Source organism: Wasmannia auropunctata, unplaced genomic scaffold (assembly GCF_000956235.1).
Source record: "Wasmannia auropunctata unplaced genomic scaffold, wasmannia.A_1.0 LD273700.1, whole genome shotgun sequence".
Lineage (NCBI taxonomy): Eukaryota > Metazoa > Arthropoda > Insecta > Hymenoptera > Formicidae > Wasmannia > Wasmannia auropunctata.
This window is the reverse complement of record NW_012089190.1, coordinates 35,462-56,665: the sequence shown is the minus strand read 5'-3', so window position 1 is coordinate 56,665 and position 21,204 is coordinate 35,462. Positions and strand designations below refer to the sequence as shown.

Sequence of the window (21,204 nt, the reverse complement as noted above, 5' to 3'; positions counted from 1 at the left end):
TTTCCGTTTATCGCCCGAGTCAATGGCGAGAGCTATTCAGTCTAAACAAATGCAATCTTGTTTGGTGTCCGAAGGAAGTAACAGAGTGTCGAGAGAAGTAACCTTTTTTTTTTAAGAGACGTTCTTTATAAAACGGCGCAAAAAAAACATGCGGACAATTTTAGAAATACGATGGAGCTTGACAACAACTAATGGACCGTAAAAGCGACTTAATGGCATCCTTATTCGTACGTTCGATACCTATCTTGTTCTGTCAGATAATTCGCATTAAGATGCACTGCGCCGGTTTTAACGCGATATTCTCTTGCGACAAGTTAAAAATATACGTTAGACTTGACAAGGTTCTTTCCTCTTTCTGCTTTTTCTTTTAAATGGACACGAAACACACTACCGAGATTCTACATATTAATGACGTATTCTGAACCCGTTTCTAGAATAAGCCGTGAAAAATTGAAGTTTTATCAATATATATGCGCCGCGCGATATAACGATGGATATAACATGTTAAATTAATATCATGAAAAGATAATTAGTTTATCTAAGTATAACAACCCCCCGATGTAGCTTCGGGATTGTAACGCGGGAGAAATATTTCACGAAAGGAGAAACGTCGATAATTCTCAAGTGCCGAAAGTTTGAGAAGACGATTAATAATTCATCGGTATTTTATTGTTAGTAGCGTGCTCGAGTTACAAATCAAATAACAATCATTTGATCTTACCGCAGCGAGATCAGTGCAGTCTACTTCGGCTAGCGGAGTAGTCTTATTCGAAGCTTTATCATTACAATTATTCGCTCGGGTTAAAAACGGGCTCAATTTCGCTATCTTTATCCGTTCTTGTCAAATCGTTAAACAAGTCCGCTCGCGCGGCTATCGCGGAGGTCTGACGTCTATTTATTGTTCGCTTTGCGAAATGAAAAAAAAAACCGGAGATGTCGGACATAATTTCTCGAAAATCCGCGAATACGGGGAGCATGAATAATACAAAACGTCGGTAATCTTTCAGTGGTGGCATCCACTGGCGCGTTATTCTTCGGTATTACATCTTGGCCGGCCAACGCTTTTGCACGCCGCGAATCCGCGAGGTTCACGAACCTTAAATTGATTTTTTGAAAAATTCATATGCAAATGGAGTAGAATCCAGCCAGCGGTTTAAGATTGCTGAAAATAAAAGTCAGAAAATACCGAACCTATTAGTCGAATGTATAGTAAATCCGATGCATTATCGGCGGAGAGTGGTCTTTCTCGCCGGGAGAAAATAGACGTGGATATATAAGCGCGACGTCGAGGACCGCGGAGGATGACCACCCGACGGAGGTGACGTGCGATAAAATCATGCGACCACGAAACGGGCGTATCGCGTGACGTGACGGGGCGCGATAATGAGTTATTACGCGCGTTCCGATATTTTCAGTCGGTTCTCGCGAACGAAATTACGAAGTTTCTTACGCAATCGAGATTCGGTTCCAAGAATTCGTCGTCCCTTGCGTCCCTTATGACGTAAACTGTATAAAATAAAATGTAAATTAGCAAAGGATATCGGGATGCCGCGGTGCAAGCTGTCGTATAGTTACGCCGATTGCAGCCTCGGTACAAATTTCGCTTTGTACAATCGTACAAAGTAGCCAGCGAACAACGTTCGCGACATCGGCGACGAGAGCTTGCAGCGTCGATTAGACGGGACACAGGATAATGCGTGTGTACACGTGTAGGGAAAGCGGAAATAAATAAAATGCAACAAAAAGCAAAAAGCACAAATTGTATTTCGTAACAATGATATGAGCGAACGAAAGCGAAACACTGGTAGCACATACACCGCATAAACCGCGCATTGACAATCGCGATGAATAATGGAGGGGTCAATTAAATCTCAATTAAACACCACCGGATAATACGAATCGCGGCTCTTTTCAGCGTCGCTCTCCCCCACCGGCGGCGGGGAGAGGGCTAGGTTTTTTTTAAACACCGCCGAGCGCATTTGCGATCTGGCTCTCGAAAATCAGCATCCCTAGCGCACCTGCACGCACCACGCGTTATACGATCGTTTTGTAACGTCCTCGTATAAAGAATAGCGTATTAAAATTAGGTTGATGGGCCTCGAAAATATGCGGTTTCCACTCCGCGCCCATCGATAATCTCGCCCATTCGACCGAATCAAATTTCTATCTCCCCGACACTTGGCGATACCGATACCACGTATTATATTCTGTGTATCAAATTATCCGCTAATTTAATAGCACGTTGTCGTCCTAATTTAAAGCCGCGTCCATCATTAATCACGGGACGAAGCCGCGACTCGGAACTAAATTCAGGGTAGCACGAAGTATGCTTGCGTATGTAATGGGAGAGATGCACATTTACGAATGCGTTACACCCCGCAATTCGCTACGAAAGCACGCAACGTCCGACACCGACCCTCTTCCGAACTCGGCCGAGGGAGAGAAGAGGCACAACCGGAACACACGAAAGAAATTCTATCCGGCGTTTCAATTCTCTTTTTCTGTCCTTTCTCCCTGCAGTGCAGTAACTTCAACTTATTTCTTCCCGTCGATTCTCTCTCCTCTCGTCCGCCAGAACTCGGGTAACGTTTACCATCGCGTTCGATATCGCCAAGTTTCGGTGCATACGCGACGATTGCAGCCTTTCGAAATATCCAAAGTATAATGGTATACGGGTGCACAACCAATAGAGCGCGATTTCTAGCTCCGATCGCTTTTTGGAAACATCGCCGCGCATTTACGAAACAGCACCGCAAACACTGCGAGGGCACACAGTAAGATATATTATGCACCGGCCACGGTATAAACTTTACCTTATCTGCGATGCGACCACATTATCCCCGAGATAAACACACGTGTCACACTGAGTCACGAACAACGGCGCGCCGCAGGAGCAACGGTTAAAATCACAGATTGATAGAGAGAAAGGCGGATTCGTGATAATATACGCGGACACAAATGTTCATCCGAAGATCCGCATACGAAGTACCGCTGGAGCGATGTCCGCGGACACTGTAAACCCCGATCGGCACCACTGTATATAGAGTCCACCTACCCGTAGAGTTGACCCGGTCGGCCGATCATTTTTGCGAAATCGCGAGGTAGATACGAAGAGCGAACGCGCGGGATCACATTGTCTTCCGCGAAAGTTTCCTCGTCGTCATCGCGAGTCACACCGTGTTGCGCTTTTTATCCACGATCAAGCACCACCAAGAGTGATCCACTGTCCGTCCGTTGACCGCTATAGCAGCCGCCAACGACTCGAGGTTGCCGCGCGATCTTGTCGTTCACCACGGTCCCCGTGCACCACGTTCGCGGACCCGCAGCTCCACGGCGTTTGGTCCTTCGTGTCCTTAGGGCATACGTATATATCCGCGAGCGGGTTGTGCGCGTTCCTCGGACGTGTACACGCACGTGCATGTAAGCCGGACGTCTCCGTGTGTACGTGGAGTCGCGGTTCCGTGCGGTATAGGCGAGCCGTCGTCGTTTCCCCCGGTCGTACGTGTGTGTCGCGCGTGTGTTACGTGTGCGCGCGCGCAAGTAAGTCTCATGTGAGTGTATGCGTGGTGTACGTGTTGGTCGGTGTATGCGGTGTACGTGTACGTGTCGTGTACGTGTAGGTGTGTATGTGTGGAGAGTGGGCTAGCGGTGCGCGCGCGCGCGTCTGTACCGGTGGGTATATTACAAGGTGTACGCGTCTTAAGTGATTTCGGCCTCGCTGGTCAGCCCCGGCAGCTCCGTATGATGAGGCCGCCGCTTTGCTACTGACAGACCTAAAGACTACCCTAACCCTGCAGTCGGGGACGAGGGGTTCCCCACCCCCGTCGTGGAGCGTCGACGAGAGAGAGGCCACCCTCCCCCGCCAGGGACCAGGGCGAATAAGCAACCCTTAGCACCCGATGCCACCTCCACGGCGGCGGCGCAAACGCACTCCTGCCTCCGAGGGTAGTCTTATCCCCACCGACTCTTTCGTAGAAGCGAGACCACCACCCCCACCCACCCCCCAGTCGATCCCGGTCCTGCCACCACCACCGCCCCCTCCTGCACCCCCTCGCGACGCACGCTACCGACGCCGTGCCGCCGCCGCCGCCGCCGCCGACGCCGCCGCCACCGCCACCGCCACCGCCACCGTCGCCGTATCTACCCCTCCAACGCCGACTCGACGGCGAGGAATCCCTTCCAGAGACGAGAAACCCCTTCTTCTCGTCTCCTACGGCTTCTACGGAGGAGAGTCGTCTTAAGATAAAAACACGGACGATCGGGTTTTGCAGTTAACCCACTCACCCTCGACTCGCATCCCCTCTACAACGCGCGTTCTTCCCGAGACCACCCTCTCCCGTCCGTCACTCTACCCCTGATCCGCCGATGTATCCCCCTACTACCCGTGCCACCGGACTCTTACAAGCAAGCAGCCTCGAGTCACCCCAACCCCTTTTCCTACGTCCACCCCATCCTCCTCGCCTCGCTGCTCCGACGGATCTCTATACGACTCGACGAAACTTTCGATTCTTTCGGGGGCAACCTTCACAACCCCCACTGGCCCCCTTCTCCCTCTCCCCCCCCCTCATTTTTTCCTCTCTTCGCCGATACATCGCGTGTCGACCCGCGTTCGACGTTATCATACCGTTCACCCTCGGAGTACACATATTCCCCACCCTTGGCATGGCGTTTTCCCACTGCGAGAGACGACAACAACAGGACCGACCTCGTGGTTTTTTGCAGGACGGAGGGGGAAAGGTGGCCGTATATATTGTTTCATTTTTTTGAACGGTTTCAGGCGCATCGATCTTCGACGACTATAACACGTACGTCCCGTCCTGGTCACGCGCCGATGTGACGCACCGACAAGATCACTTTCGCCGCGTTTCTTTCCGGGATAATAAGCTCCGCGACCCGGCACGTTTACTTGGCTGTCGTCGATACTCTGGTATTTTTCCGTTGGCGGATAGAGTTCTCATTTGGGAGATGGTGACGGGTGACAGTGACGAGTCCAGTGCGAGATAAGAATAAAGGACCGTTTGTATCTCCCCAGAACGGATGCGATATATGTGTGCATTTTCGACTTCCTCTTCAACTTTTCATATATTTCCTATATATTTTTCGTGAAAGATTAATGTCACACCTGTCACACGGGCTTTTCATTGCGGCAGTTCTGTTCCGGAAAGATACCGAGTAAACCGCTTTAAAGTTCACGCGAGGATGGACAGAGAAAATTAGACACGCGATAATATGCTGATTGAGACGAAGATACGGGGAATTCTACGAAAGATGACAATGACAGATATATTGCGATGCGATGTAAAAATTTAACAGATACAACAACAAATTGGCATGGAGATGACATAAGGAGCATGGAATATAGTCTAGTATTGTTCATTTACGTCAGATTTTCTGTGATATTATTTTATTTAAGTGACATTTTTGCGAAATTGCTTCCTTCCCGAAAAAGAATCTAATTCTCGATATTCTATAAATCTTTGTTCATAAGCTAAACGCGAAATCTGTAAACGTGTAGAGTTCATAAATAAAGACGGAAGATATTTTCCATAAATGGTATATTGACAAATTCGCTTGTAAATTCTCAAAGCGGGTCACACTGTGCTACATTATGTACAAGATTTCGCATCGAATATACTGTATCATTCTTTTAGCTTCTGACAATTACAAATAAAAACGCAATTTTGAAAATGCGATACAAATAAAATTTTTAAAAATATTCAAATTAAAAGTGTGTGAAATTATAATCTTCAATACCGTCAACGTTAACGTATCCAAAAAGTGAAAAACCTTTTTATTTTTGCATTTTTATTAATAATAAAACGTCACTAAAGCAAAAGTATCGTAAGTTTCACGCGACAAAAAACAGTAATTTTAGTACAAACGGAAATTTATTCAAAAAAAAGATGTAGTCATAAAATACCGCAAAACAATTATGTAATTTGAAATTATGTTGGAAAAGATGAAAAACAATATTTATGAATGAAATTATTGATAAAGTTCCTCTTGGAATATCATCAAACAATTACTTTGTCCGAAAATTGAGAATTATCGTTTAATACATATTTGAACGTACACAGGAATGAGCTTTGATTTACGTTATCACGAAGTTCTTTTAGGCTTGATCCTTTGACTATGAGATATACCAATTTAAATGCCTGAGAGAATGAGAGCATACGATTTCGTTTATATTTGCCCGAAATTTGGAAAACTAATGTCAATTTCACAGAGTGACTCAATTTCACAGAGTGACTCAATTTGACAGGGTTATTCTGTAGCTTTTAGATAATCCGCGTCCATAATTAAACGAGTTAAAAATCAAAGGAAACCTCCAGAAACAGATGCTCGAGTTTCGAGATCCGTGACAGTTATACTACGTTTCGTCCGAAACTTGCAATGATGTGGATGTCGAATATCACGACGGGTCGACATTCTAGAAACTACTTTATAGACAGGCTTCTTTTATTAACTAAACACTTCCGGTCACAAAGAGGGAAAGAGAGAAAGAGAGAGAGAAAGGGGGGGGGAGAGAGAGCGAATCGCGGGGCCGCGGATGTATCGAAACAAATTTTTATGCGGGTCAAGCTTTTCTGCGCTTTTCGAAGCCGCCACCCCCACCCCTGGGGCTATACACCCCACTACCAATCGACACTCATTTATACTTTTACCACCACCCTACCGCCCCCACCGTGGGGATTGTTTATGACACGATTCGTTTGATTATTAGCTGTTTATACGCGACCATCGATCGAACCGCTAACTGCACGCGGCATTCCGACAGCAAAACAGTTCCGCCGCGCGCTTTACTGAAACCCTTTCGCACCAAAACCGGACGTTCTTTTTTTTCTCTCTCTTTCAAACGTGCGCCCGAACCGACGGGAAACTGGTTCTACTGGACTTCCTGGTTGACACTCGGTTACCCTTTCCCGTGATCTTAGTTCAATACGGACGACCGCTCGAACGACATCTTGACAACAGTGTTCCATGGATACATCACCGTTCGTCGTCTCAATTAAGTGTATACGATAAAAACAAGAGATTTCCGAAACTCTTTTGAACACCCGAAACAGAGTGTCCACGTGCGAATCTCTGTTTTACGATAATCAGCAAAAAGGGAAGCGGAGAGTGATGAAACCACATTTAAGCGTTACATAAAACACCGATTACTATACAATTCTTCTCTCACTTTTTGCAAATTTTGCTCCACCGTGATTCCTCCTTCTCTTTCACGAAATCCAGGAATGTAATTCACAATTATAGCAAAAAATCTAACTCGATAATCTGACTCTCGAACAGTTACAAAAATACTTGAATGCAATGAAAAACGATGCTGATTTTCGAAACGTTAATTGGATTTAGCGTATACTTTCGCGAGGCATTATTTATCAATCGGCGAATTGATATGTTCCCTATATAAATGACTGGTTATTTATATAACATTTCAGCTTATGTCGCGTTTGAGAATAGCCACGGTGAGGTCTATGCTATTGATTTAAAAACGAATCCGCGCGCGCGTTGCGTCCGTCCCGGCCTGTCGCGGGTTAAACGGCTGCCGTCGGAACAATGTTTGACATCTCCGCTTTTCCGGCTGACAGGAGCCGGCCATACCTACTGTCACGAAGATGCTTCTGATAAGTTTTACCGAATTATCACGCGTTTCGAATTCCCTTTTATTTATCAGCGCTTTTACGTTATGTAATTCTGCGAGTATTTTAGAGCTCAATGCGCTTGTCACACGCGGCTTGTTTAAAAATGATTTTTTTCTAACGCGTATATCACTCATTATTATCACTCTCGTTTATTACTCTTTTTATTCTCTACATTTATATGCTCTGGCTCAATTTCTTGAACACTTGTGTTAAATATTTCCCGCAACGCGACTTTTACGTAGAAATTTAAGTTAATCGTACACCTCTGACACCGCTTTTCTCTATAGAACGAAAATACTTATTGTATCGCGTACGTTATTTGTTCCATTATTGTTATATTATAATTAGTTTGTTGTTATAATTTGAAAAATATTTTCGACGTTACTTTAATAACGCGTAGCACATTTTTCCACTCGTATTCTTTTTTTCAATTGCCGAGAGAACAGGGTGATGTCAAAGCGGCGCGAACTTCAGTAAGCGATTCAACAACCCGAGCGCGATTAGACCATTGAGGTATTCGACACGATAAATACCTCAGCGCATCCCGTTTCGATAAAGAGTCGCGCAATTATTCATTATTAGCGCGATTACATTGCACGGCGTTTCTTATTTACCAATCGCACCGATCGTTCTTGTTTCATTAGTCAGGAGCACCATACGATCGAAGAGATAACGAATCCCACGGCACGGATCTCGACGCTGTCACTGTCGATGATCGCCGTCTCGTTGCCGTTTCTTTTTACGCGACGTACATACGTATGTTAACGTATTAATTTGTCAAACGCGAGCACACAGAGTTAGCACCAGCACACATCACACCCGTCACCGTCAACATCACCAACATCACGATCGGGAAGATGCCTCTCCTCCGCGCGGGGCGTTTTAAGTGGCCTAAGGGGAAACGGAGCGCGTAGTCAGACACCGTGAGAAAAATAAGCGAGTGTTTCACTAGCGAGAAAGACGCGCCGCTTCTCGCGAGCGGCGTGTCCCTCCACTGAATAAGAAAGCAAGTGCAGTCGCGGCGACGACGACGACGACGATTGCTTAAAATCACGTATAAAATTCGCGTATGTATTCAGCCTCGAACGCAAGTTTCCGTTTTTTCTCTGACTCTCGCCGAGGCGCGAAAAGAGTCAACGCGCGTCTCTGTATCTTATCTCCACTTTTATCGCGGAAACCTTCCGTTCTCCCTTATATTGTGTCCTCGTATCACTCTTACATCGTGTGTGTTTAGTATTAAAATAGGATCATATCTGCAGTAAAATGAGAGAGTAAAAGTCCGCGTTTGCCGTGGCGAGAGAAAAACTTCGATGACGTTTTCTCCCAAATCATTTTTCCTTTCGAATCGCGCTAAGAAGTTTCGACAGCTTAATTTTCGCGAAGCGTAATCCGCGACAGATAGTAGAACGATTGACGAAGCGCCGAAGGATCGTGAATGATTGCACTCGCGTGCGATCGAGACAGAAAGAGGGATTCGGTGTAGGGCGAAACTCTCGCGGCCGGTGACGCGCGGAACGAGAAAGAAATGGAAAGAGTGAACGAGGAAGGGTCGAGGAACACCCGTCTCCCCTTCGCTCGTCGAACGCTCGGCACTCACCTGTTTGTCGCGCCGATCCCAAGGAGACAAGTTCGGAGGACGAGGACGGGTAAGATGTTCACAACATCGGCGCACTCGAAGCCGGCAGGCTGACGATCCTCTTCGATCCTCGCTCACTGCAAGCTCTCGCGCGAGCTTTCAACATCACAGTATCTATTATATACGCACGTCGAGCCGCGTCAGTTAAAAAGTCCTCCCCCGGGGCACCTTTGCTTCCCTTTGCTACGTTTTCCTCGTCGCGAAACTTTCTTTTCCGGTGTTTTTATATATTTTTTTTTACTTAACGAAAAAAAAAAAGAAAAAAGAACCGAACTTTTCTTTTTCTTAATTTTTTTCTAAATATATTACGTTAAACAAATCGTTTCCTTTTCTCGTCCGTTTCCTCGGCTCGCGCGCGCGGCCCCGGTGCCTCTTTTTACGTGGGGGCTCCCGGCCTGACGAACGTGGCCGATCAGCGCGCGGGTAGAGAGAGCTTGGGCTGCGTGGCGGAGCGCGAACTTTCGGGCTTGCGGGCGCACTGGCGCACACGGCACACTCGCACCACGTAGGCGGAGAGAGGAGAAGCTCCGGCGGATGCTGTAAGCCGAAGGGAGAGAACTACCGCGCGCCGGCCAGCGGCGGAGCAAGCCGGTGGCCCCTCTTGGCCACTTTGCCCCGTACGGTGGCGCCTCTACCGCGCGCCGTCGCAAGCTCCGTCGCTGCTTCTCCTAGGCGGCCCAGTACGTGGGACGAGGACGGCGCGCTGTCGGCGGCGTGAGAGATCGGGACACGGCCAGGCGGTGGGAAACGAACGAGAGAAAGAAGATCCGCGCTGCGCCGCGCCGCGCCGGCCGAAGAGAAGGACCGGCGAAGCGAGCGGACGGACGGACGGACGGGCGCGCGGAGGGTTGCCGTTGCCGGCGAAGGGTTGACGCGCGGGGATTGCTGGTGTGCGAGATACGGCTCGCCTCGCGCGCGCCGCGCCAGGGCAAAGAGGGACAGAGAAAAGTGCCGCGGGAGCAGGACCGCCCCTTGGCGCTGGAACTCTACGCGCGGGAACCCCGACCGCCCGGAGCGGTAAAATTGAAGATTTATGCGAGACGCCGTTTACGTCGATTAACGCTGCGCCCGTACTGGCCTGCCCGTAACTTATTTAAGGGCCGGCGCGGATCGCGCGTTTTTTCCGCGCGGAGGCCCGCGTTAACTGCGAGATTCATTCGCTTGATGGGTGCTCGCGCCGAAATCGATCGAGATCGAGATATGTTCGATACTCGCGATTATATACGAGATTTCCTCGAGATCCATGCTTCGATCAGTTCATCTCGCATCGTGCTTTTGGCGTTGGAAAAAAAGATGCGCAATTTTGTACTTATCTAATACGAAGAGTACTGCATTTAAATACGAATCTAAGATTGAGATACTACATGTTATCGGTCCGATTTCGAATCCGTACGTAACGTCTTACCCCCGGGGTGACGGTGGCCCCGTCAGCGCTCCTGGCGCGAGTCTCGTGGGGGGTAACGGGTGAATCGGCGGTGCGACGAGGAAGATCCCGATCGTGTAAGCTCGCGACGGAATCGCCGCACGGTAGACGTATACGGAGCAGGGGTCGGCAGGGGCATGCAGGCGGCCGCGCGTATATACATATATATATACGTGAGCTGGAGAGAGACGGGGCGCAATGGTCTTCCCGTTTCCGCGGCCCGAGCGCGACGAGGACGCACGGATATGTACGACGAACGATACGAGCGCCACCGAACTCGTTCGAGACGCGGCCGGACAGCGATCGTAGGAGGAAGACGGAGCTTGCGGAGGCTGCGGAGAAGAGAGGAAAGCCCTGCCGCCGCCGCCGCCGCCGCCGCCGCGCCGGCGGGGCAAGCACGACGCAGACGGAAGCGGCGGAGACGTGGCGGAGGGTGCGCGCGAGGGAGAAAGGGAGAAAGAGAAGCGCCCTCCCTCCCACCCGCTGCCTAGCTGACCACCGACCCTCTACGAAGGTATACACGAAGGAAGAGGGAGACAGGACGCGGCGAGAGTGGACAGGTGCGAGAGAGCGAGAGACCGCCGTTTTATCACACCGACGACTCTCCGAATGCGTGCGTGTGAGCCATGCGGATACCACGAGGTGTAACATCGGTATTTCCGTGGCGACGATGGTGTGCGTGTTCGGTATATACGCGTAACGGTGAGACGCACGTATACGCTCGAACGCTCACCTTCGACCCGTTGAGTCGGGCGTGAAAGTTTAGAGACTCGAAATTCGAAGGGGGGGGAAAAAAAGCTACGATTCCTCTCTCCTCGAAGGACTCTTCCCTCTCGTCACTCGATCGTCGTCGAAAAATCCGAGGAGATCGAGTGTCGTCTTTTTGAAAGAAGAATGTATATGTACCTACGTAAGGTTCGCGCAATTATCGCGCGCGATCGCTCGAGGGATACGCTCGATGTTACACCGATCCGGATCCTCCTTTTATTTTCCTCCTTCTCTTTCAGCTGCAACGCGCGCGTTACGGAGCATCGCGAGGCTCTCGTGTAATTAAGCGTGAATAAACAAGCGAGCGGACCTATAATTTAGTCGGTCAGGACGGAAGCGGGCGCGAGCGAGACGGCGAGCGGGTGCTCGGTCATGCGCGATCGCCGGCAAAAGAGAGGCTCCGAGGCACCCTTTCGATACGCGAAACGAGGACACGCGCAACCTCTCCTCGCCGCCGCCCATGTGTGCGTGCGTGCGTGCGTGCGTGCGTGCGTATGTGTTCGCGCGCGCGTATGTGTGTATCGCGCGCCCGATGGGGCGCCCGCGTGTCCGCGTAGTGGTGAGAAGCGCCGGCGGCGGCGGCGGGGCTGTGGTAGTACGCCGAAGAAAAATCACCGCGAGTCTGTAGACGTCCTTGTACGTAGCGTACTAAGGGGTTGAGAGCGGCGTGTGGTGGTGAAAGGGTTGCTGGACAGTGGCGAGCTCCTGCTTAGGCGGTCGCCGGCGGAACTAACGAGGAAAAGGGGTTGGAATCTGCCACCTTTGCTCTAATGATCGCCGCACGCTATACGTGCTCTCGTATAGCCCCTTCGTATCCCTACACTATGTGCGTCAGCGCGACAGAATATCGTTCGATGACGCGATTACCTTTCGTTATCTTCGAAGAATCTCGTATATCAATTTCATGTCACTTGATCCGCAAAAGAAAGTTAATCGTGGTATTAAATAAGCTCGACGCCCCCATGCCCTACACTGAAATCGCGATTTGTTCGCCAAGAGTATGTAAATTATTCATCAAGCGTAAATAGTGAAAAGTTTGGAATAATATCTCTAATTAAGAGCCGAAAGCTTTTTCTTGTATCTCCTCGCGTGTATTGCGAGATGCATATCAAATACCAAAATTAACGTCAAAAATGAAAAGCTCGTGAAAACGCGGGAGGAGCGTAACGGGGTTCTTCTCTGACAATGTTTTTTATTTTATTTTCCGTGCTCGCTGTACCGTAGCCGGAATTACAATCGTTTAAGCTGAAATTATTGACTATACAAACGACATATCCTCCTCAAAGGTTCGACGTGCCGAAAGCGATTTCTCCCGTAGCGCGGAGAAATATTTTCATCAATAGCGCGCGATATGCGAATAAACGGGCCGAAAACTATATACGAAACGATGTGTGCGCCCGGGTTCAGAGACCTGCGTCTCAGTGTTATACCACTTTTTACAACACCCTCCCTCCTGCCGCGTTCCCCAACCCCCCACCCCCTCCCGAAAAGCCCACTTACCCAATCATACCCCAATCTCTACCGCTGGCTCAGCGGCGGCGTGCAAAACTTTCGATCAACCGCCAGTATTTTTATCCCCGCAGTTTTTAAGGTCACTTGTTGCTTCTTACTATGCTAGTGCCGCGGGAAGAAACTCGCCCTCTTTACGAAGACTGCACGTCCACTTTTTCTCTCTCTCGCGGCGCAACGTTAAATAATTGCGGCGGCCGCGGCGGCGGTGGCGAGGGCGGAAAAGTGATATCGCAGCAATTACATCTTTTACGAGTCCCCTGGTCTGAATTAAATTAGCACGAATTAAGAATGATTACATTCGTATATAATATAAGAGCGATTATGTTAGCATATAATAGAAAGTATAAGATCTGTATTATTGCAGTTATATAGACGTTTTCATAACCTAATTTTGCTAAAATTTATTGCTCTAGCGATTGCATAAAAAATATTTCAGAAATGCCGTCGCGATTTATCGATACTGCATGCATGACGTTCTTTTCTATATTAATTCGAAATCGATGAAATAGCTTTTTATCGACTTGGTCCGTCGATCCTTGCAATAACGCTTCCTCCAACGTGAAATTATTTGTTGCACCGTAAATACGCTTTATACGCATCAATTAGAACAACGAATCTCCGCTGGGAAAAGTCGGAATGCGTTAGCCGGCTTTTCCACGTTCAGTATTTAGCGCGTATTAACGAGGAAATCGAGCTGGGCAGCGCGCGCTCGTTAACCTGCCTGTAATAATCGCGTCTGTATTTGACAAAAGAAGAGAACAAGTGGAGAAACGGGCCGGGTAATATAATCAGAACAGCTGGCCCCCGCGTCCGCTTTTAATTGACGAAACATTTCTCCGCGATGCATCTTGCCGCTACTTTCTCTCTCGCTCTCTCCCTCCTCCTCTTCCTCTCTCTCTCGCTCTCTCTTTCTCTTGTTTTTTTCTCAATATAATCATAATGTTTGCATTCCGGTTGCGCACAATTATACTCCGAGCTTCCTTGGCGCGGCGAAGCGCACCCCTCACCCAGTTTCACCCCTTCGCGCCTCTGTTGCAGCTGCGCACGATATCCGATCAGTGTGGCCGGTATTTTTATTCGTAGATTTTAAGGTCACTTGTTGCTTGTTTAGTTATGTCGGGGTACACACGCGCCGTCAACACACCGGCGCATGGATCGGCTGGAGCGCGCGCGCGCGCGCGAGAAGAGAGAGAGCGAGAGGGAGAGAGAGAGAGAGAGAGAAAGAGAGAACGCGTAAATGTGTGTGCTCAGCGGGGGCGTTCGCTCTGGTGTATCGTAATGCACGTGGACAAAGCAATCCGCCGACATGTGTTGAGGATGCTACATGCAAGCGCGGGATTGTGTACGTGGCATCGGACCGATAGGTGGACGCCCTGTCGATTTCATTTCCCCCCATCGGACCATCGGACGGGGCGAGGGGGATGCGCCGACGGGGTTGAGCGTTCCACTATTTTTTTCTGGCTTTTTGCCCCTTTTTTCCGGGGCGTCCGGATTTCGCGTTGCGGTTTTTTTGCGCAGCTTTCGCTACTCGCGCGTGGTGCTCCTACACTCTCTCTCTCTCTCTCTCTCTCGCTCTCTCATTTCTCTACGCGCGTTTTGCTTCTCTCTCTCTCTCTCTCTCTCTCTCTCTATTTCTCTACCGCTCACTACGTCTATCGAAATGTCCCAGTCTCTCTTACCGCTTCTTTTCACACTAGCCTCTCTCTCTCTTTCTCGTCGCCTAACTCTCTTCCCTCTCGCTCTATTTTTTCTGGCTTTTGCTTTTGTTTTTTGTCAACCACCGTTTGCCGCGTTGCGCGTTCGTTTTGTTTAGTGAGTTATGTCACGGCCACCAAATCGATCTTCGATGTCTGAATACGTGCGGCCGGAATTACGCTTGCTGTAAAGCAATAAGAATCACGATATCAGATCTTAGATGCTTCTTACAAAACTGGATCACTTCGATCGGCAGTTTTATTCGATCTTCACGCAGAAACATAAAGCTGCTGAATTCAAATAGCGTGTCAAGCTCATTGTTAGAAAGAGCACGTACATGGCATTATATGTATACGACATGAAAAAAAAGTGAAATTTATTTCGCGAAATTTCACGAAGGTTATCTTGTAAAGTTAAGAAAAAACAACGCCATTCCGTATCAGATTATTCGATATCGCGATTTACTTCTTGATTGGCGGATGAATATGTACTGAAGCAGTAACGCAATGACAAGAAGCGTGCGATCGTACTGCACGCATGTATGTACAAAACCGAATACACGCTCGCGCGAGTGTGGTGGTGGTTGATTTGCGAGCGTCCAGCTTCCCATAGATCGAGCAGATCAATGGCATCGACTCCCTAGAGCCAGTCTTTTCTCCCATCCTACTCCATCAAGTTGTAATGTGCATGTGCGTGATCCGCTAGAACTGAGCGACTGACATATTCGATTCCGATTATCGAACGCGCCGTGTTGTCGTAAACAGGTGCAATCGGGGAAGCCTTAAACGCGGCTCGCCGTTTAACAGTTATTCGCGCTGTCGATTCGAACCGATGGATCATCCTTTGAGGATCTCCATGTAACATTCCATTTTTCTTCTTATCAATTACCAAAAAAAAAAAAGAGAAAATTTCCCTCAAGTTGAATCGCGATATTCCGACCGTTGTGTAACTTGTCTTCCATTTTCGCTCCGGCGCAAAATTCACCAAAGAAATCTCGAATCGCGGCGAGTACCGACTTTTCCCTTGAAAATACATCGCGACGTATGTTCTCGAGGAATTCCAGCCGGGCTGCTGCTGCGAAAGAGAACCGCGCGGTCGATAAAACTCTGAATATTCCATATCGTTGCATGTTCGAGCATCAGGAGTGCGAAAAATGCCTGATCCTTGGACAATAGTGCTGCCGTATTCTGGCGCTGTAATCGCGTAATGTGCGCGATCGGGGTTTACATGGCGCCGGTGAAACTCCTTATACGAAACCCTCCCGACGCTCCCGAGTCGAATTGGGTATCGTTTGAGTCTGCGGGCCGGGAAAAGTCTAAACTCGACTGCAGGACGGACAAACCGTGCGGACGGACGGACGGACGGACGGATTGGTGAACCCGGTGTGCTGTGCTGCCGGTGACAGCCACGGTATTAGCATTCCTGCCCGGCCAGCAACTTCATACTCAATGATATATACCCACATAGCGAGAAACGCGTGTACCTATACGCGCGCGTACAATACACACAAACGAGGCGCGCGTTGAAACGTACGTATGCGATGGATTCGTGGCCGCCGCCGCCGCTGCCGCCGCCGCCGACGGAGGATATTGGGGTGCTTTCGTACTCGTTTCACCATAATAATTCGCCGGCGTACAAGTACAGGCGTATACCACATACGTTTGCACGGAGATCGGCTACGTCGGCGGTACTGAAAGGTACCTACCTCGTCGGTTCAACTTCGCGCTCCCCTTCGCTCCGACCGCTACTCTCTTTTTCTCATCCTCCGTAACCTCTCTGCCCCCCTTCCCTCCCTCTCCCCCTGTTCCTCCCCCTGCGTCATCGTCCTTCCTTCTCCTACTCGCCACTCTTACCGCTTTCCCTCCGGACTGTGCAGTCAAACAGAGAGTCTCTCGCTCCGCTCCTCCACCTCTTTGACCATTCGAATTAAACCTTTTAACTGTCGCATTGTTTTTGATGGCTCATTTTCTCCCGCGAAATTGTTATTTAAACTCGTTCCGGCCGGTTACGTGTGTACCGGCGTACCCGTCGCGTCGGGCGACCGGCTACTTCCGCTCGTTTCACCTTCACTCGATCACTTTCACTCGTAATGTATTATGCCTTTACTCGTTTTGACTGAATCCTAATTCCCTCTGTTTTCCTTTCCAGATCTCTTGTTTGTCGATATGGGCTCGCAAGACGGAAAGGCATATATAGTCGGAGCGGAAGTAGATAATTTGAAGGATAATTCTTAGGATAACGCTGCTGATACGGACAAGAAGGTAAGACTGATTAAGAATTGAAACGCAGTATACAGAATACATTATAGATAGGCGGCATTTACGCAGCAGTATATTAGTATAGCTGCGTTTGAGTTTTAGTGTTATATCCACAATTGATTCGACATTCCTAAACATTAACGCATCGCCGTCGGGGCTCGTATATATATATACATATAGGTGATACTTGAATGAGCGTGTCTGGATAACATTGGTTTTCAATCCGCAAGCGTATGCGATTCGAATTCACGTAGAGCCACGAAGGTGTAGAAACACGCGCGACGCATCTCCGTATATATATCTATAGCGTCACTCCATGGCGAAATCACGACGTATAAACGATTTGGACTGTAAAATTTGAACTGTAAAAAAGGTAGAGCACGAGAAGGTCGCCGATTGCCATTATACGCGATGGATTCGCATTGAAACTTGCCGTCTTCATCGCGGTGCCATCATCGTGTATCGGGGGCGAATCCCCGCGTGGGAATTCCGGCAATGAGTTAGGTGCGCTTTGTCCCCGCGCGGACCCGTACTTGCGGCCTAAACCGTGGCGAATTGCGGGCTGGGTATGAAAGCTTTCAGAATAGGCCCGGGTTTGCTATATTAGCCCGTAGTTAGATTTTAGTTTAATGATTTCCGCCGGACAATGTCCGCGGGTAATGGCGTCCGAATCTCCCCCGTCCGCCTCTCGTTTCTACCCGAGCACACATTCTCCGAATGGCTCCGCGGCGTTAACCCGCAACACGTTCCTCCGCACGCACGCACTCAGGCACGCGCGCGTATATATGCACGTCGCTCCACATCAGATCGCCGAATGCATCCGTAAGTGGCGGCACTTATTGACGTTCGCGCGTCCGCGATCTTAACAATGCCCAGATTGAAGGTACGCTTCCTAGCGCGGGGACAACGGACAAATCCGGTAACTATGACGACCGATTGTCGCTCGTCCTGGGAACTTGCTCGCGTTACGTTCGTTCAGGAACGCTTCAAACTGCCAGCCTCTCGCGCGTCTCGCGGAGGCATTAGCGCTCCGCTTTAGGTGTATACCCACCGTATATACGTATACCTAAATAACGCGCGATGAAAATCGTCGAATGAACAGACACACGAAGCGCACTCTTGAAGCATTCAGGTGTCTCGTTGTTTCTTTCTTTCCCCGTAGACTTGCATCGCGATTTGCACGGTCAAACAAACGCGCGTCGAGTTTTCGTGAAAAATTTTCAGGGACTGAAGCAAGAGATATAACGGCTTCGTAGAATCCATTGATCTCTGTCAATATTTACATCCCACGCTCTACACATTTAATCCGATTTGTTTTCGAGATTCCCGCTGCGAGACGTCTTACGGAGCAGTTAACGACTCGCGCGACAATCTTACGTGTGAAAATAGCCGTTGGGACTGTTAAAAGACGGGCGGTTCGGCCGCCTCGAGAGGATATCCGGCTCTTTAAAAGGTCACCTAACTTTCGCCTATATAACGTCTTCGCTACGGTGAGCGAGCACTCGTGCACGCACTTCCCTATGGGGGCCCCCCTACAGGTGCACCCCCCCTCCGTGCCAAGACCCACGCGGACACGCATCGTGGTCTTTTATCCCCTCGTGCGGCGCGCCTTTAACGCATGGCAGATTCCCTCAACCGACCGTCTTGCACGCACGACTCTCCCGAGTCGGTTATTTCTTATCTCGCTAAGTGACCCAACGGTCTGCCTATATGTGTAACAGTTTTACCGGTCGTCTCTTAGCGCGTGCTCGCGGGTGTAACGTGGTTGAGATAATTCTATGCTTGATAAGAAACACTCGATAAGAGGAACGGTCGCAATCTTATTATCGATCGTGTAACATGTCTTCTTACAAATGTCGATATAAAAGACGAGGGGATAAATATACAGAAGCGGTTCTCCTTGCGCAAACAAAAAAAAAAAGAGAGGAAAAATCGGGATCGGGGAAACGCCGCGTTTATGTCCACTTCATTAAGCAGATAAAATTTGCATTGTATTTTAAATACAATAAACAGGTAACACCGCGGCGAACTGATATATCCGCGTGGCGATTGGTTTAAAGTGGTTTAAAGGGAGGTCGATGGTATCGAATTCTCTTTTTGATGCACAGCCAAGAATATTTTTCCTCATAATACCCAAGCGCAATGCACAGATAACAGATTAATATTCAAACAAATAAATATTTATTTTGCAATCAGGCAGCAACAGGTAGCAACGTAATTAAAGCGTGCAGTTTAAACATTATTTTAACAACGTTTCCGGGCACTGACAGGTATGCGATAATTATTGATGGCAATTAGAGGTGTGCGGTAATGTGGGATTATGCGGATTTATAATTTAATCGATATCATAAAGTGATATTTAGTTTTTCTGTTTTATACAACGAGATCAGCGGCCGCAGAAAATTTAACTAAAGCATCAGGCTTTTATTGGAAATTATAAATCGCACACGGCCTGTTGCACATTCTGTTTAATTACTCGTATAACGTTAAGTTTGGCTCGCGCGCAGAGAGGATATAGTAGCTCAATTTGCTGTTTCAACGAATCATCCGCGAGCTAAGCTATATACCTTCGTTCTCGGCATATCTTCGCACGGTGCTCCGCTAAGTAATTGTATGCGGAAGTCTAACGGCGCGATAGGCGGCATGATAATTGAAGGGCGTGACGAGCCGACGTATACCGAGCATTTTCAGAAGTCGCACCCTTTCTACTGTAGATTATTTAGTTAAAGACTTGATGAGAGAGAGAGAGAGAGAGAGAGAGAGAGAGAGAGAGAGAGAGAGAGAGTTAAATATATATTTTTTAAGTACCACGTATTTTACTCTAAAGTTCAAATTTTTTTTTAACGAAAGGACTTGAAGGTTTTTACTTCTTCGTACACTTGGAAGATTCAAACTTTACAATTATTCTAAAACCAAGAAATAGACTGTGACGTTGAATTGCTGTCGTCGCCTTTTTTTTACGTATTAAATATTAAATAGGCATATAAGCGATAATCATTCCTTATACGTTACGCGAAAGATTTAAATCAGCCTCCGTCTAAATTGAGAGCTAATAGAGAACGAGGCCAAAACTTTTTCCCTGCGTATATCATACATTCAGAAAAGTCTGAATTACATCTTCGCTCTTTCCATTCTTGTTTGAAATTTCAGAGAGATTTCGCTGCGCTTTGATCCGCTGCAATCCGCGCGCTGCACCTTTTTAATTCGTATCGCGGAGGCCTTTATCCTTTCGACATAATCATTTCGAAGGCTCTCGGCCTTTTCGTAAAAATATGAAATAACGGCGATTGCGCGCGCGTGTCGCGTATATTCCGCACGTGTCTTTTATGTTCTCATTATCGGCCGAAATAAATGACTTTATGGCACAAAGTAGATATAACCGTTTGGCGAACGAGGTCTCTTTTCCACAATTGTGTAGTTTTAACAATGAAGGAAAAAGGGGCTGGGGTTTATAGACTTGTCGATCCGACGAAATATAGATAAATGTCGGAATTATGTAATACGTACATACGTATAAAAAAAAAGGCAATTCGTTAATGTCGGAATTCGTTTCGCCGTGCACCAATTTCAGCTGTGTAGATGCAGCAAGTAATCGAGTTTTACACTCGTATATCTACATCTAGTACTAGATAGAACCGTATAAGGGACAAAGATTCCAATCAAGATAACGGGCTACTTGCCTCGAAACAACGGTATCTTAGTGCGGCGTTATCATCAGGGGACTATCTTTATCCGCTATAACCTTCGAGACTCGCCGCATTCACGCAGCCTAAGGGACACTCGAGGAATAGCAAACCCTATAGAGCGTTCGGACAAGAATTATCGCCGCGGCGGTTTAAAGCGTTCGACTAATGGCTGTCTGAAAAATCTTTTGTAATTACGCATAATTACGGTCTTTTGAGATTCGCTAAAAGAGAATTTAGCGATCGGATCCTCTCTCTCTCTCTCTCTCTCTCTCTCTCTCTCTCTCTCTCTCTTCTCTCTCTCTCGCGGGATATTCGGTATGTAATTCGGTTCGCAGTTCCTACGGCGTTTAATCGATCTGCTTTTATTTCGGTGTACCTCGTTTCAATTGGTCTGTTTTTCTGCATTTAGCCGAGGAAGTTAAAATTAGTCGACGCGACGCAGGCATTACATGTGGAAGTCACTGACTTCCAGCGATGAACTGGGCTTTCTTCGGTTCGCGTAAAAAAAGTTTGTTCCGCGCCGCAAAGCGCAGCGCAGAATATTACGCGCATACCATAAATAGCTACACCTACTGGATTT

General features: G+C 48.2%; 1 protein-coding gene across 1 annotated transcript in view; it reads right to left on the bottom strand.

Moving 5' to 3' along the window:
- LOC105461978 overlaps window positions 1–10,550 on the bottom strand; it is an 89,295-nt gene extending 78,745 nt beyond the window's left edge. The window contains exons 1-2 of the mRNA XM_011708501.1: window positions 10,508–10,550; window positions 9,244–9,355 (exon numbers count right to left, since the gene is read on the bottom strand). Coding sequence (XP_011706803.1) covers window positions 9,244–9,355; window positions 10,508–10,550 — 155 coding nt within the window. The remainder of the gene's footprint in view (window positions 1–9,243; window positions 9,356–10,507) is intronic.
- Between the last annotated feature and the right edge of the window lie 10,654 nt (window positions 10,551–21,204).